We start from the raw sequence: 14,692 nt of genomic DNA on the forward strand, positions 1-14,692 counted from the left end.
ATATGAAAAGACAGTGTTAATTTTTTATTCAATTTAGGCCTTTGCTATCTGAAATGATCTGCCTGTGTTATGTGACAATAAAGATCTATTGTTTCGAGACTTTACCATGGGATATCTGGATCTTGACCAGTGATAGACGCAAATATATTACAATGTGTTTATCATGCTTCACCTGGACCCATTTATAAAAATATATTATTCTGCAAGTTTACTACTCCTGCTCAAGGTTTAGATCTCCACATTGGTTATGGTGGTTGGTTATTTCATGAGATATCACTTACAGAGGCAGTCAGTTTCACAGCAGTGCTGCAGGTTTACCTATCCAGCTGCATTCACCCACTCCAAAACTAAGTACAAGCTGATTAGAGTCTGCCGTCTGGGATCAAAGCTTCTTGTAATTGTTTAAGCTTCAAGAAACAATCCAATGAGGAAATGAAATGTAGGATTATTTGTGGTTCCAAGCCATGTGGTATTTTCCTTCATTAGACACTTTTGACTTAGATTCACAGTCTTCCATTCAACATTAACATTAAAAGATAAAACTACACCAGTCTTAAAATGATTATCCATCAGACTGCAAGACTGGGCTTCATATAATTTTGAATCAAATTGAATTCATAATTTGTCAAGAAATATTAAATGATAACCATCAAGAGCACATGTTAGTGCATGAAGGATTGATTATCCTTAATTAAAATCTTAGAATCCTTGCAGTAAAGAAAGCGGCCATTCAGTCCATCAAGTCTGAACCAACCCAGACCCAGTCCTCTGCCTGTAACCTTGTATTTCACCATGGCTAATCCACCTAACCTGCAAATCTTTGGACTATGGGAGAAAATCAGAGCTGAGAGTGTAGCGCTGGGAAAGCACAGCTGGTCAGATAGCATCCAAGGAGCATAAAATCGATGTTTCAGGCAAAAGCCCTTCATCAGGAAACCAGAGTACCTGGCAGAAACCCACATGGGAGAATGCGCAGACTCCACACTGACAATCAGTCACCCAAGTCTGGAAGCGAACCTGCATCTGTAGCATTGTAAAGCAGCAGTGCTAACCACTGAGCCATTGTGTTTTATCTGCATTGCAATCATACAGTTTTCCATTCTTTTTCAAATGTATTTATATAGGATGATCCAATAAACTCAGCCTACCCAAGTTCCACGGCAGCTTCTAAAAGTGCTGTTTGAGAAGTTGTGGCAGCATGATACAAATAAAATGCACATTATTTATCAAAGCTAGCATTTAAATTAATAATATTATTGTAGTGTGACTGTGATTAAGTAAAGCAGATATAGTGGTGAATGCAAGCAAACTATTCTTTATTCACTTATTTGAAATCTACACTGTTTATAGAAGTCCAATTTGTCACAATCTTGTTATCATGTTCACTGATTGAAGAAGTCATCAATGGATCCAAGTTTGAGTAGACAAAGTAAACAAAACATTTAACATTCAAAGAATGTAGTGCCAAGCTGTCTTATTTTTTAATATCACAGGATCAGTGTACAGAATCTTATTCATCAACCATGCTTTTGCCAGCTCTTTGAAAGAGCCATCTAGGTAGCCTCCACCATCCACCTCTCCCTGATTAAGATGGTGGCCTTGAGTAGGCAGTGTCCAGAGTCATAAGCCTTGGGTTTGTCCGTTCCACACCACTTTTGCTTACCCATCTTCTTCTCTTTTCTTTTCTCAACTGTAATGTTGAACTTTTGACTTATTTCTTTATTTTTCAATTTTGAACCCAGATACCTTTGTACTTGAGATGGCGATGGGACTTGACGATTTTGTAAACTTTTCAACGTATCCTTGTATCCCTACACTTGAGTACATATGACAATAAACCTAATTCTAATGCCACTTCCCATAGCTTTTCAAATATTTCTTTTTCATGCATTTATCCAATTCCCTTTTCAGAGTCAAATTTGGATCTGCTTTCTCCCAGTGTATTCCAGATCACAGCTAGTCACTGAATAAAAACATTTCTCATCCTCATTCCTCTGTTTTGACAATTATATTGAGCCTGTGTTCCTCTGGTTACAAATCCTTCTGCCACTGGAAACAGTTTCTCCTTATTTACTGAACCAAAAACCTTCATACAATAAAAGCAGAAAGGCAACGATAATTTATAAACACACAACTGTATATTATTTTTTATAAATTTCACTTCCTCAAGCACATTGTGAATTTTTAATCCTTTGTTCCAAACTTAAAGATGCCAGAAACTTTACTATGACGATATTGACTGCATTCAGAGAGAAGGTTAAAGCTTCTGGACTATTCACCTGCTTGATAAGAATGGTCTTTATTTTTAAAAATGTAAACATTTAAAATTAAATGTAGCTTAAGGATAATAATTTGCAATGGTTTGAATGCGAGTAAAACTGAACAAGAGGGACAGTGATGACAGCACTTCACATTCTCCATCTCAGTTCCAGAAAAAAACTGCAGGGCAGAGTCTTGTGGAGGTGATAAGCGTGTTAATCTCTCGCCTAAGAAGCTGGTGAGAACTCTGTAGTAATCTTGCAAGAAGGACGCCTCATCTTGGGCCCCTCAGGTATTAGACCCTGAGGATAAAAAACCACCCCCTCCCCCATGAACTGCCAGCCAAGCAGAGATGGTGACTGCTGTTGTCATGACACCCATCCAAGAACTGATGTCTTGGATGGAGCCAAGTGGACAGGTGACTGATGCCAGGGTGGGTTTTGTGCAGTGTTGTAGAGGAGGGGAGATTTTGGGAAGGGTCAGCTGTAGGGGCAGGAGTTTAGATCTCAGATGTCTCCCACATCCCTTTCAAAATTCTGGAACTCTCATTCAGTTGGTGAGTGCCTTTGAACAGGGGTCTGTCCTACCCCTCCTCCTCTCCCCACCCTGCCATAGGTCCTATTAACCAAAATGCCATGGTGAGCCCTCCAGATCTCCAATGGTTATGACCAGTAGTGGGAATGATTAGGCCCTTACCTTCTTCCTTGGTAGTTCAGACATGAACTGAAAATGTGTTGCTGGAAAAGCGCAGCAGGTCAGGCAGCATCCAGGGAATAGGAGATTCGACGTTTCGGGCATAAGCCCTTCTTCAGAAATGAGGAAAGTGTGTCCAGCAGGCTAAGATAAAAGGTAGGGAGGAGGGACTTGGGGCAGGGGCGATGGAGATGCGATAGGTGGAAGGAGGTCAAGGTGAGGGTGAGGGAGTGGGGTGGGGGCGGAGAGGTCAGAAGAAGATTGCAAGTTAGGAAGGTGGTGCTGAGTTTGAGGGATTTGACTGAAACAAGGTGGGGGGAGGGGAAATGAGGAAACTGGAGAAATCTGAGTTCATCCCTTGTGGTTGGAGGGTTCCTAGGCGGAAGATGAGGCGCTCTTCCTCCAACCGTCGTGTTGTTATGGTCTGGCGATGGAGGAGTCCAAGGACCTGCATGTCCTTGGTGGAGTGGGAGGGGGGGTTAAAGTGTTGAGCCACGGGGTGTTTGGGTTGGTTGGTCCGGGCGTCCCAGAGGTGTTCTCTGAATCGTTCCGCAAGTAGGCAGCCTGTATCCCCAATATAGAGGAGGCCACATCGGGTGCAGCGGATCCAATAGATGATGTGTGTGGAGATGCAGGTGAATTTGTGGTGGATATGGGAGGATCCCCTGGGGCCTTGGAGAGAAGTAAGGGGGGAGGTGTGGGCACAAGTTTTGCATTTCTTGCGGTTGCAGGGGAAGGTGCCGGGAGTGGAGATTGGGTTGGTGGGGGGTGTGGCCCTGACGAGGGAGTCACGGAGGGAGTGGTCTTTTCGGAACGCTGATAGGGGAGGGGAGGGAAATATATGCCTGGTGGTGGGGTCCGTTTGGAGGTGGCGGAAATGGCAGCGGATGATATGCTGTATATGGAGGCTGGTGGGGTGGTAGGTGAGAACCAGTGGGGTTCTGTCCTGGTGGCGGTTGGAGGGGTGGGGCTCAAGGGCGAAGGAGCGGGAAGTGGAGGAGATGCGGTGGAGGGCATCGTCGATCATGTCTGGGGGGAATCTGCGGTCCTTGAAGAAGGAGGCCATCTGGGCTGTACGGTATTGGAACTGGTCCTCCTGGGAGCAGATGCGGCGGAGACGAAGGAATTGGGAATATGGGATGGCGTTGTTACAGGGGGCAGGGTGGGAGGAGGTGTAGTCCAGGTAGCTGTGGGAGTCAGTCGGTTTATAGTAGATGTCCGTGTTGATTCGGTCGCCTGAGATAGAAATGGAAATGTCTAGGAAGGGGAGGGAGGAGTCTGAGACAGTCCGGGTGAATTTGAGGACGGGGTGGAAGGTGTTGGTAAAGTTGATGAACTGTTCAACCTCCTCGTGGGAGCACAAGGCAGCGCCGATACAGTCATCGATGTAGTCCGTGTCGATTCGGTTGCCCGAGATTCCGTGTTGATTCGGTCACCCGAGATTCGGACTCTGTCAGGCAGCATGTTCCATATTTCTACACCCCTCTGGGTTAGGAGGAGGAATCTGCTCAAGGACATACCATGACAAGAAGACCAAACACAGCCAGAAACCTAACCACCTTACCATACATCAAAGAAGTTTCAGAAATGACAGCCAGACTACTAAGACCCCTCGGAATCCTAGTAGCACACAAACCCACCAACACTCTCAAACAAAAACAAACAAACTTAAAAGACCCAGTACAACCCAGGACAAAACCAACGTCATCTACAAAATTCCATGCAAGGACTGCCACAAACACTACGTAGGACAAACAGGAAGAAAGTTATCCAGCAGGATACACGAACACCACAAAAAGACACAACCCTCTCTCCCTCGTAGCCCTATACATGGATGAAAAAAACCCACCATTTCGACTGGGACAACACATCTATCCTGGGACAGGCTAAGCTAAGACATGCCAGAGAATTCCTAGAGGCCTGGCACTCCAACCACAACGCCATAAACAAACACATTGATCTAGATGCCATCTATCAACCCCTCAAAAAACGAACAGGAAATGACATCACCACAAACCCCAGGAACCCCATCCAGGAGAAAGACATAAATAGAAAGCAGGAGACAACAGCTTCGCTTCACTTGGAGGTCACCATTGATGATGTTACCTAGCCAGGTAATGAAACGTCTGGATATCAAACCTACAGCTCAGTGAGCAAGCCTACACCCTAAACACTTTCTGTGTACTTTTGAAGGGCCGCCCATACTTTTAATATACAGTACCTGCCATATGCTTCCTTGTTTCTCTCTATTGATGTTTTTGACATCCAAGGTTCCTTGGACTTGCTGCCTTCACCCTTCACTGTTAGAGGAACACTCCAGCCTGAATTCTCACTATACTACTTTAAACAGACATCCACTTTCCAAATGTTGATCTATCTGCACATAGCTGCCCTCAGTTTATGGTTGCTAGCTCCTGTCTAATGGCATTGAAACTAGCCTTCTCCCAAGATAGATAATTAACTTATGTGCTATCCTTTCCAGAATTACCTTGAAATTTAGTCTTATGGTCACTATCCCAAAAATGCTCATCCATCTGATAATTTAACCACTTGTCCTGCTTCATTCCCTCAGACTAGGTCTAGCACTGCTCCATCTCCAATGGCACAAAAAGCTCTCCTGGGTGCACTTTTAAAAGTTCCATCGCGTCTGATTCTTTCACACAAAGGCGATCCCAATGAATGTTCTTCTGATTTGTGAGGGTTGGTTAGCTTGGTTGGCCAAATGGCTGAACTGTGTTGCAGAAAGATGCCAGTGGTGTGGGTTTAATCCCCATGTTGGCTGTGGTAGTTCAAGAATCACTGCCTCCTCACCTCGTGCCCCAGGCTAGTGGAAATGCTGTCACACTGTTTATCATAGTTAAGCCATAGATACCCAATTGTCACTCCCTCTCTCTAAGGGAATGTAATATCGAAAGCTAATTACCTAACCTTCTGATATGTTTTGCTAAACCTGTATCGAGCAAGGTTCAATGACTCTTGAATTGCTCCTTCTGATCTACCTACATGTTACAAGTTGACTTAGGGACACTAAAGAAAGTGCTCAAATAAAAGCACTAGGTCATAATTATCAGGAAAGATTAGATTACTTACAGTGTGAAAACAGGCCCTTCAGCCCAACAAGTCCACACCGACCCGCTGAAACGCAACCCACCCATACCCCTAACCTAACACTAGGGGCAATTTAGCATAGCCAATTCACCTGACCCGCACATCTTTGGATTGTGGGAGGAAACCTAAGCACCCGGAGGAAACCCACGCAGACACGGGGAGAACGTGCAAACTCCACACAGTCAGTCACCTGAGTCGGGAATTGAACCTGGGTCTCAGGCGCTGTGAGGCAGCAGTGCTAACCACTGTGCCACCGTGCAGCCCACAATCAAGTTGAACAAGCAGGGGCCCTTTTTCCTTGAGGAAAGAGAAAGGTGAGGAGTGACTTGATCAAAGAATTTAAAATTCTGAGGAAACCTTTAATGGGTATAATTAGAGAAGATGGTTTCAATAGTGGGAAATATCAAAACTAGAGAGTATAAATGCCAGAGAGTCGTTAATACACCCAGTAGGGAATTCAGGAGAAATGTAATTCCCCAGAGAGTGATGAGAATGTGGAACTCACTACATCATCAGTCAGTGAAGTGAATGGTGTTGATGCATTTAAGAGGAGGCTGAATAAACACATGCGAGAGAAAGGATGAAAAGGATGTGCTGATAAAATTGAAATAGGAGGCTTGCGTGGAGTATGAACTCTGGAATGCACCAGCTAGGCTAAATAGCTAGTTTCTGTGTTGTAGTTTCAATGGGAATGTGATGGAACCATCAGAAGTTTGACAGAGACAGCGACGTACCTGGTGTTTTTGCCTGGACTTAAGAGTGAGGAGGCCTTTCATTCCAAGCTCTGCAGGTATAGGTGGAGTTGATGATTACATAGGTGGCATTGGCTCCCTCACCTCTTTATCAAAATAAAAGATTTCTATTTGTAACTGGAGGGCTTGCCTTAGGCATGGGGAGGGGATGATATTTGGGCATTTCTGGTTGTACTGTCCCAGGGCGACAAGACACATACCTCAGACTATTGCCTGTAGCAGGAATCATCCTGATTGGGAACCTAATGATCTAGGTGCACCATTTGATGTCAATCGAGAATTTCGCTTCCCCAGACCTCATAACCTTTGTCGACTGTGGGAAGGTCCACACACTTTCCCCATGTTACACTCACTAACCTTATGGAACTTCAACTTTCTTTCATTTTAAACTTTAAGTTTTAAATAAGGTAAAGGGATTTATTTCTTGTTGAAACACTTCACCATGCAATTTAAAAGGTTCATTTTATATTCATTTACTACATATTCTTTAACAAATAATAGTGTGTTGCTTCTGAAATTGCAATTAAGTATTTATTAAAACAGTATGGAGAACAGCTTTTAGCAATGATTTTTGATTCGGGCCCATTTCTAAATCATTTGTAAATGCATAAAATTTAAGTAAGAACTATGTGGAAAATTGCTTTATGTGTTTGGTATATTTGTTGCATCAAGATCATTGCAGACATTCTTACAATAGTAATGCTTCTGACAAATTGTTTTAGCTGGCCCAGACAACTTGCTCAGACATGTTGCAGAATGACAGAGCATTGTCCTTTCAGTCATGGAGCCAGTCCAAGCAGAGGAACAGTGTCCTCTATCTTTAGGGCCAAATGTGCAACAGAGAAAGGAGCCACTTGGCTCATTGTGCTCATGGTGTCTCTTCATTAGCATAAAGTCATTGAGTCATTCAGCACCGAAGTAGACTCTTCAGTCCAACCAGTCCATGCTGACCAGGATCCCAAACCAAACTAGTCCCACCTCCAAACATTCCTTATTCATGTACTTATCTCAATATCTTTAAAATGTTGTATCTGTGCTCGCATCCATCACTTCCTCTCTAAGTTCGTTCCACACATGAACTATTCTCTGTATAAGAAAATGCCCCTTTTGACTTCTTTAAATCTTCTCCTTTCACATTAAAAATACGCCCCCTAGTCTTGAAATCCCCTACCCTGGGGAAAATGCAGCTGCCATTCACATTATCTAGACTCCTCATGATTTGATAAACCTGTATGCAGTCACCCTTCCACCTCCCGATGTTCTAATGAAAAATGTCCCAGCCTATCCAGCCTCTCCTTAGAGCTTTTCAATCTATCCTATTTCACTCCCTTTTTCCCCATACCCCTGAAATATTATCTTCCTTTACAAGTATTTATCCTTTTGGAATTTATTTGTGAGTCTGCTTCCACCTTCCCCCCCCTCCTTTCAGACAGTGCATTCCAGATCAAAACCATTCGCTGGATATTAACAAAAAGCTTCAGTTTCTTTTTTTCGCCAATTTTATAAGTTTGTGACATCGATTATTGACCCTCTTGTCATTGGAAACAGTTTATTTTTTATTTATTCCATCAAAACTATTCAAACTTTGAACATGAGTTTTATACCTTTTCTTAACCTCCTCTGCCCCATTGACAATCCATCCAGCTTTCCCATTCTCTTCAGAATGTGAAGTCCCTCATCCCTAACATAATTCTGGCCAAATTATTCTGCATCCTCTCCAATGTCTTTGCTAATGACAGATAAATCTGAAAATGGTTTTGAGCGGCTCAATCTAACTGGCAGCAGAACTAATGTTTAGTAGAAAAGGAATCACTAATTTTGTGACCTTGCCTTTGAGAAGAATTGTTGGGTTATTGTGGAAATGCAACTTTGAGACTGGTGCAGTGAGTGTGACTCTCAACCAGAACCTTCACCTGTTTTTCAGATTCTCAGCTCAAGGGTATAGTGACCAGGTTATATTGCAGGCAAGGCTTCTACTTGCAGATGAACTCTGATGGAGCTGTTGATGGAACAAAAGATGACAGCAGTAATTCCAGTAAGTGTTAACTTTATTTCAATCTAACAATAACTGAAGTATTTTAATAATTGTAAAGCAATTTGATAGGTCCTGAGACTGTAAAAAGTGCTGTGCAAATTCGAATGTTTTTAATTTTCGAACTTAAACTGTTTGCCCTCTTGGGTGACAAGGTAGACCTATGTCTGGAAGCCCAGATTGACATACCTAGGCATGACTAAGAGCAACCATTGTTCCCTGTGATTCAGTACAAAGGCAGTCGCTGCATTTTGGGAATGGGACAGCCCCTCTTAAGATGGTCAGATGGCCTGTTCCCTTGAACGTCCATCATTCCTTTCAAGTAATGACAAATGAGGAAAAACCAGTCCTGGCACACAGGGCACTTTGACAAAGAAGAAGATTGCCTCATACAATGGATGAAATTGAATGCTAACCCCCTCTCGGGTGGGGACTGGGAAGCAGGGTGGGTGAGGGTGATTGAGTTGGGAGTGTGATGCTGGAAAGGCACGGCAGGTCAAGGAGCATCTGATGAGCAGGAGAATCAACATTTCAGGCTTAAGGCCTTCATCAGGGTGAGGGTGATTGTTGATTGAGTAAAAAGTGAGGTCTGCAGATGCTGGAGATCAGAGCTGAAAATGTGTTGCTGGTTAAAGCACAGCAGGTCAGGCAGCATCCAAGGAACAGGAAATTCGACGTTTCGGGCCAGAGCCTGATGAAGGGCTCTGGCCTGAAACGTCGAATTTCCTGTTGCTTGGATGCTGCCTGACCTGCTGTGCTTTAACCAGCAACACATTTTCAGCTCTGATTGTTGATTGAGGCATGGTGGCACCAGGTGGAGAGCCTGACTTGCACTCAGGTGTTGGGAAAGATTGGCTTTCTCACCCATAGACCAATTAAGACTGATTTAAGTGCCTCATCTTGCCACCGGTTGTACTCCAGCAATGGTGAGCGGGGGAGACTGGCGTGTCACATGTGGGATGACCCTTTCCTGCTCAGGCATCCTATGCCCATTGCATACCGAGGGCAAGGGCCATCTCTTTGGGTAGAGATCTCTCCGTGATCCTTCATCATCTCCACCACACTGTTGCCAGGGCTTGCTGGTTAACCCTGAAGAGCCAGGCCCACTTTCCTGGGTTCTGAGACCTTCCTGGCAGCTCCAGATTCTAAGCCTGGTGCTGTCTCAGCTGTAGCCACTACTCCCAATGACACTGGTGGGCCTGAAGAGTTACCAGCTCCTCATTGGCTGACAGCCATTGAAGGCAGGATCCCATCCTTGAAGACCCAGCAAATGTGACCACATGCAGGATTTGGATTTAATCCCACCGGGAATCCTAGAAATAGCCACAACTGGATTGCAGCCATTTTTCCTACTGATGGATGGGCCAGTGTTGCAACCACTAAATTCCAATCAATTTGACAATGGACTAATAATTCAGAGGAGAAAGTGAGGACTGCAGATGCTGGAGATCAGAGTCAAAAAGTGTGTTGCTGGAAAAGCGCAACAGGTCAGACAGCATCTGAGGAGCAGGAGAATTGACATTTTGAGCATAAGCCCTTCTTCAGGAATGTTGTGGGGTCATTAGGGGGCTGAGAGATAAATGGGAGGGAGTGGGGCTGGGGAGAAGGTAGCTTGGAAGGTAAGATTTAAGACCTGGGGGATGCAGCGAGGGACAGACTCACTGAGATCCTTGTGCATCTGCAGTCCTCACTTTCTCCTCGTCATCATAACCTGACTGCGAAGCCTCTTCCAAGAATGCCCACCTTGAAGATGTTCACCTCCTCTGTGTACAAGGACCTCAGTGAGTCTCTCTCTCTCTCTCTCTCTCACTGCATCCCCCAGGTCTTACCTATTGCCATCCAAGCTACCTTCCCTCCAGCCCAAACACCCCTCCCATTTAGCTCTCAGCCCCCTTGGGCCACCCCCACATTCCTGATGAAGGACTTATGCATGAAATGTCAACTGTCCTGCTCCTCGGATGCTGCCTGACCTGTTGTGCTTTTTCAGTGCCACATGTTTTGATGAATTATTCAGAGGTACAGACTAAAGCTCTGGGGTCTTGGGTTCAAATTGCACCACAGCATTTAGTAAACTTTAAGTCAATAGATATGAACTGGAATTGAAAGCAGTCTGAGGGGCAGTGATGATAACTACTGTTGGTTATCTTAAAAACCCCAACTAATTCAAATATGTCCTTTAGGAAAAGAAATCTGCCATCCTTTCCTCATCTGACCTACACGTGACTCCTGACCTACAGTAAAGCAGTTGAATCTAACTGCCCATTAAAATTGCTTAGCAGGTCAATCATAGAATCCCTGCAGAGTGGAAGCAGGCCATTCAGCCCACCAAGTCCACACTGACCCTCCAAAGATCATCCCAACCAGACCTTCCCCCCAGTCCTATCACTGTTACCCTGCATTTCCCATGACTAGTCCACCTAGCTTTCACCTCTCTGGACACTATGGGCAATTTAGCATGGCCAGTCCATCTAACCTGCACATCTTTGGACTGTGGTGGGGGAAACCCACGCACACAGGTTGAAAGTGCAAACTCCATACAGACAATTGTCCGAAGTTAGAATCAAGCCTGGGTCCCTAGCGCTGTCAGGCAGTGGTGCTAGCCACTGTGCCACTTCAAATCAGTTCAAGCCAACTGGGGATGAGCAAAAAATACTGGCTTTGTCGACCATACCCACATCCCACGAATGGCTAACATTTTAAAATTGGATAAATAAATAAATATATATTTTCCTGAGATGTTACTGACAGACCTTTTCCTTGAACAGCTGCGATCTTTGCAATGAAAGTGATTTGGTGCACTCATACTCCCTTCAAGTCAAAACATGGGCCCAGACTGGTCAATCTTCCTTCCCTAAAGGACATTAGTGAATCTGCTGGGTTTTGACAAATCCGACAGCTTCATACTGATACTGTTAATCTTACAGATGTGTGAGCTGAATTCTAAAACTATTGTGGTGAGATTTTGTACCATATTCTTTTAAGTCTGTGGGTTATTAGTATGGTAACATTACCTTTCCTTTTGCTGGAAAAATTGCACGCATTCTTCCAAAAACTTCTATCACAGTGCAATTTCCAGCAGAAAAAAAAAAGAAATTCCACATACAAATTTAGTTGAACGATTTTATGACTTCAGCCTGACCCTGTGTGACTTTAGTATAGAGCAGATGCGACACAATTTTTGTACAATAATACACTGGAATGAAGAATGAAATGAGAGGAGCTGCATTTAATGTGGATGTTTATTTCTGTTGCTTGTCAGGAGCAATGATTGACAACTCAGTATGTTTTGCAGTGTAACTATGTTTTGTTTCATTTTAGCACAAGGCAGACCACAAAATAAAGAAAAAATGAGCTTCCAATATAAATCTTGCAGTGTCCAGTGACAAAAAAAACTATTTTCTCAAATGCACTCTCTCCCTCTGCACACACATAGAAACCTTTACACATTCATACACACAAACTCACACATACTCACATCCCTGCACTCACTCTCTCACACACACGCTTTCACATTTCCACATTCTGTCTCTCACACAAACTCTCACACGCAGACACACTCCCACACTGTCTCACACGCACACAAATTCATGCATACTTTCACATTCCCACATAGACATATACACATTTAGATTCCCATGCACACACGCACATTTATGTTCTCACAATAAATGTATATGCAATCTCACACACACATTCACATACACAGTCCCAGGCACTCTCACATTCATTCCCATGAATTGCATAAACATAGTATGCAAGTACAGCAAGTGATTATGAGAGCAATGGAAGACTTATTACAAATAGAGTGGAATATGATAATATGAAAGTTTTGCTAGAATTGTAGACAGCATTAGGGAGACCATGTCTCGAAATTATGTGCAGTTTTGGTATCTTTATTTTTTAACACCGATCCGATTGTGTTAAAAACAGTTCAGAGAAGATTGACTTGACTCATACCTGGGATAAAGGCCTTATCTTATGAAGAGAATTTGATCAGGTTATTTCCATATCTATTGAATAATAGAATCCCTACAATGCAGAAAGAGACCACTTGGCCCACAGACTTCTGAAGAGCATCCCACCCAGACCCACCCCATATTCCTGTATGGGGTTAGCCACGGCTTACCCACCTAAAGTGCACACCCCTGAACATGGTGGGGCAATTTTTAGTATGGACAATCCATCTAACCTGCATATCTTTGGAGGGTGGATGGAAACCAGAGCAAACCCACGCAGACATGGGGAGAATGTGCAAACTCAACACGGACAGTCACCCAAGGCTGGAATCAAACCCAAGTCTCTGGTGCTGTGGGGCAGCAGTGCTAATCACCGAGCCACCTATTGAAGTTTAGACAAATGACTGGTGATCTTATTAAAGCATATAGGATCCTGAGGGTATGGATGCGGAGAACTGGAGGATATGTAAGGAAATTAAAACTAGTTTAAGGAAAAGCGATCTCCTGTTTAAGAGAGAGAGATGAGCAGATTGTTTTTTGGAAGAGGGTCATTAAAGAGTGGAATTCTCTGCACCAGAAGGTTCGGAAGGTTTTGTTAGATTTTTGATAGAAAAGGCAGTGCAGGTTTACGGACTACAGGGTGCAGACAGGAAAATCAATTGGAGAGCTCAACCAGATCAGCCATGATCTTGTTCAATGGCAGAGGAAGCTTGAAGGGCTCAAAGGTATCCTCCTGCTCCCAAATCCTCCAGTTTTTCACTCTCAGACTTACACACACAGACACAAACACACTCTTAGAGACACACACACAGACATGTAGACAGAGGCGCGCACACACACTGACACAGACACACTCATACAAACAGACAGACACACACAGACAGAGCGAGACACACAGACACACTCATACAGACAGACACACTCATACAGACAGACACACAGACGCAGAGGCACACAGATACAGACACACACACAAACAGAGGGAGACACACAGATGCAAACAGAGACACACAAACTCACACAAACACAGACACACTCATACAAACACAGACACATCAGCATAGACACACTCATACAGACACACACACGCAGCTACAGACACATTCATATAGACACACACAGAGACACGCACAGACATAGACACACTCATACAGACACACAGACAGAGACACATTGACACACACAGAGACACTAACATACACACACACATATAAACAGAGACACATAGAAGAGTCACATGCCCACATACACAGACACATGCTGTCAAACAAACATAAGACTCAGTAACAGATTTGCAGATGAACATGCATACATTCTGATAAAAATTCAAACTCATCAAAACTCATATACAGTATATTAAAATATTGTTGCCATTGCTTCTTCTCCCAATGACTTAATATCTGTCTGTTTCTCCACACTCCATCTAATGTATTTTCCCATGTACTCTGTGTAGACTGTGTGGTATTGAAGACCTCCCCCAAATTCACTTTCAAACTTTTCTCCTCCAAAGGGAACGTCCCTACCTCCTTCAATCCACCCACGTAATCAGCTCCACAAGTTTCTCATTCTGGAACCATTCCTGTGAATCTTGCATCACCTCTAAAGTCTTCACATCCTTTTTAAAATGTTGTGCTCCAAAATTAGAGTCAATACCAAGGAGCCAACCCTTGTTTTTGTACTCTGTGCCTCTATTCATAAAGCTTAGGATCCAGCATGCATCTTTAACAACTTACTCAACCTGCCTTGCCACCTTTAATGATTTGTGCCCGCATATCCCAGATATCTCTGCTGTTGCAACCAAACAAAAGTAAAATCTGAAATCTGAAATAGAAACAGGAAATGCTGGGAATGCTTAGAAGAGAAACAATGATAATAACTCAAGTCGATAATGA

At 43.7% G+C, this 14,692-nt stretch overlaps 1 protein-coding gene across 4 annotated transcripts in view; it reads left to right on the top strand.

Moving 5' to 3' along the window:
- fgf14 (fibroblast growth factor 14) overlaps window positions 1-14,692 on the top strand; it is a 511,831-nt gene that overhangs the window by 355,958 nt on the left and 141,181 nt on the right. For 3 of the 4 annotated variants that reach the window (XM_060826494.1, XM_060826496.1, XM_060826493.1), the window contains one exon: window positions 8,737-8,847. The exons of the other annotated variant lie outside the window; for it this stretch is intronic. In XM_060826494.1, the coding sequence (XP_060682477.1) occupies window positions 8,737-8,847 (111 nt within the window). The remainder of the gene's footprint in view (window positions 1-8,736; window positions 8,848-14,692) is intronic. 4 annotated transcript variants of the gene reach the window in all.

This window comes from Hemiscyllium ocellatum, chromosome 6 (assembly GCF_020745735.1).
Source record: "Hemiscyllium ocellatum isolate sHemOce1 chromosome 6, sHemOce1.pat.X.cur, whole genome shotgun sequence".
NCBI classification, from domain to species: Eukaryota; Metazoa; Chordata; class Chondrichthyes; order Orectolobiformes; family Hemiscylliidae; genus Hemiscyllium; species Hemiscyllium ocellatum.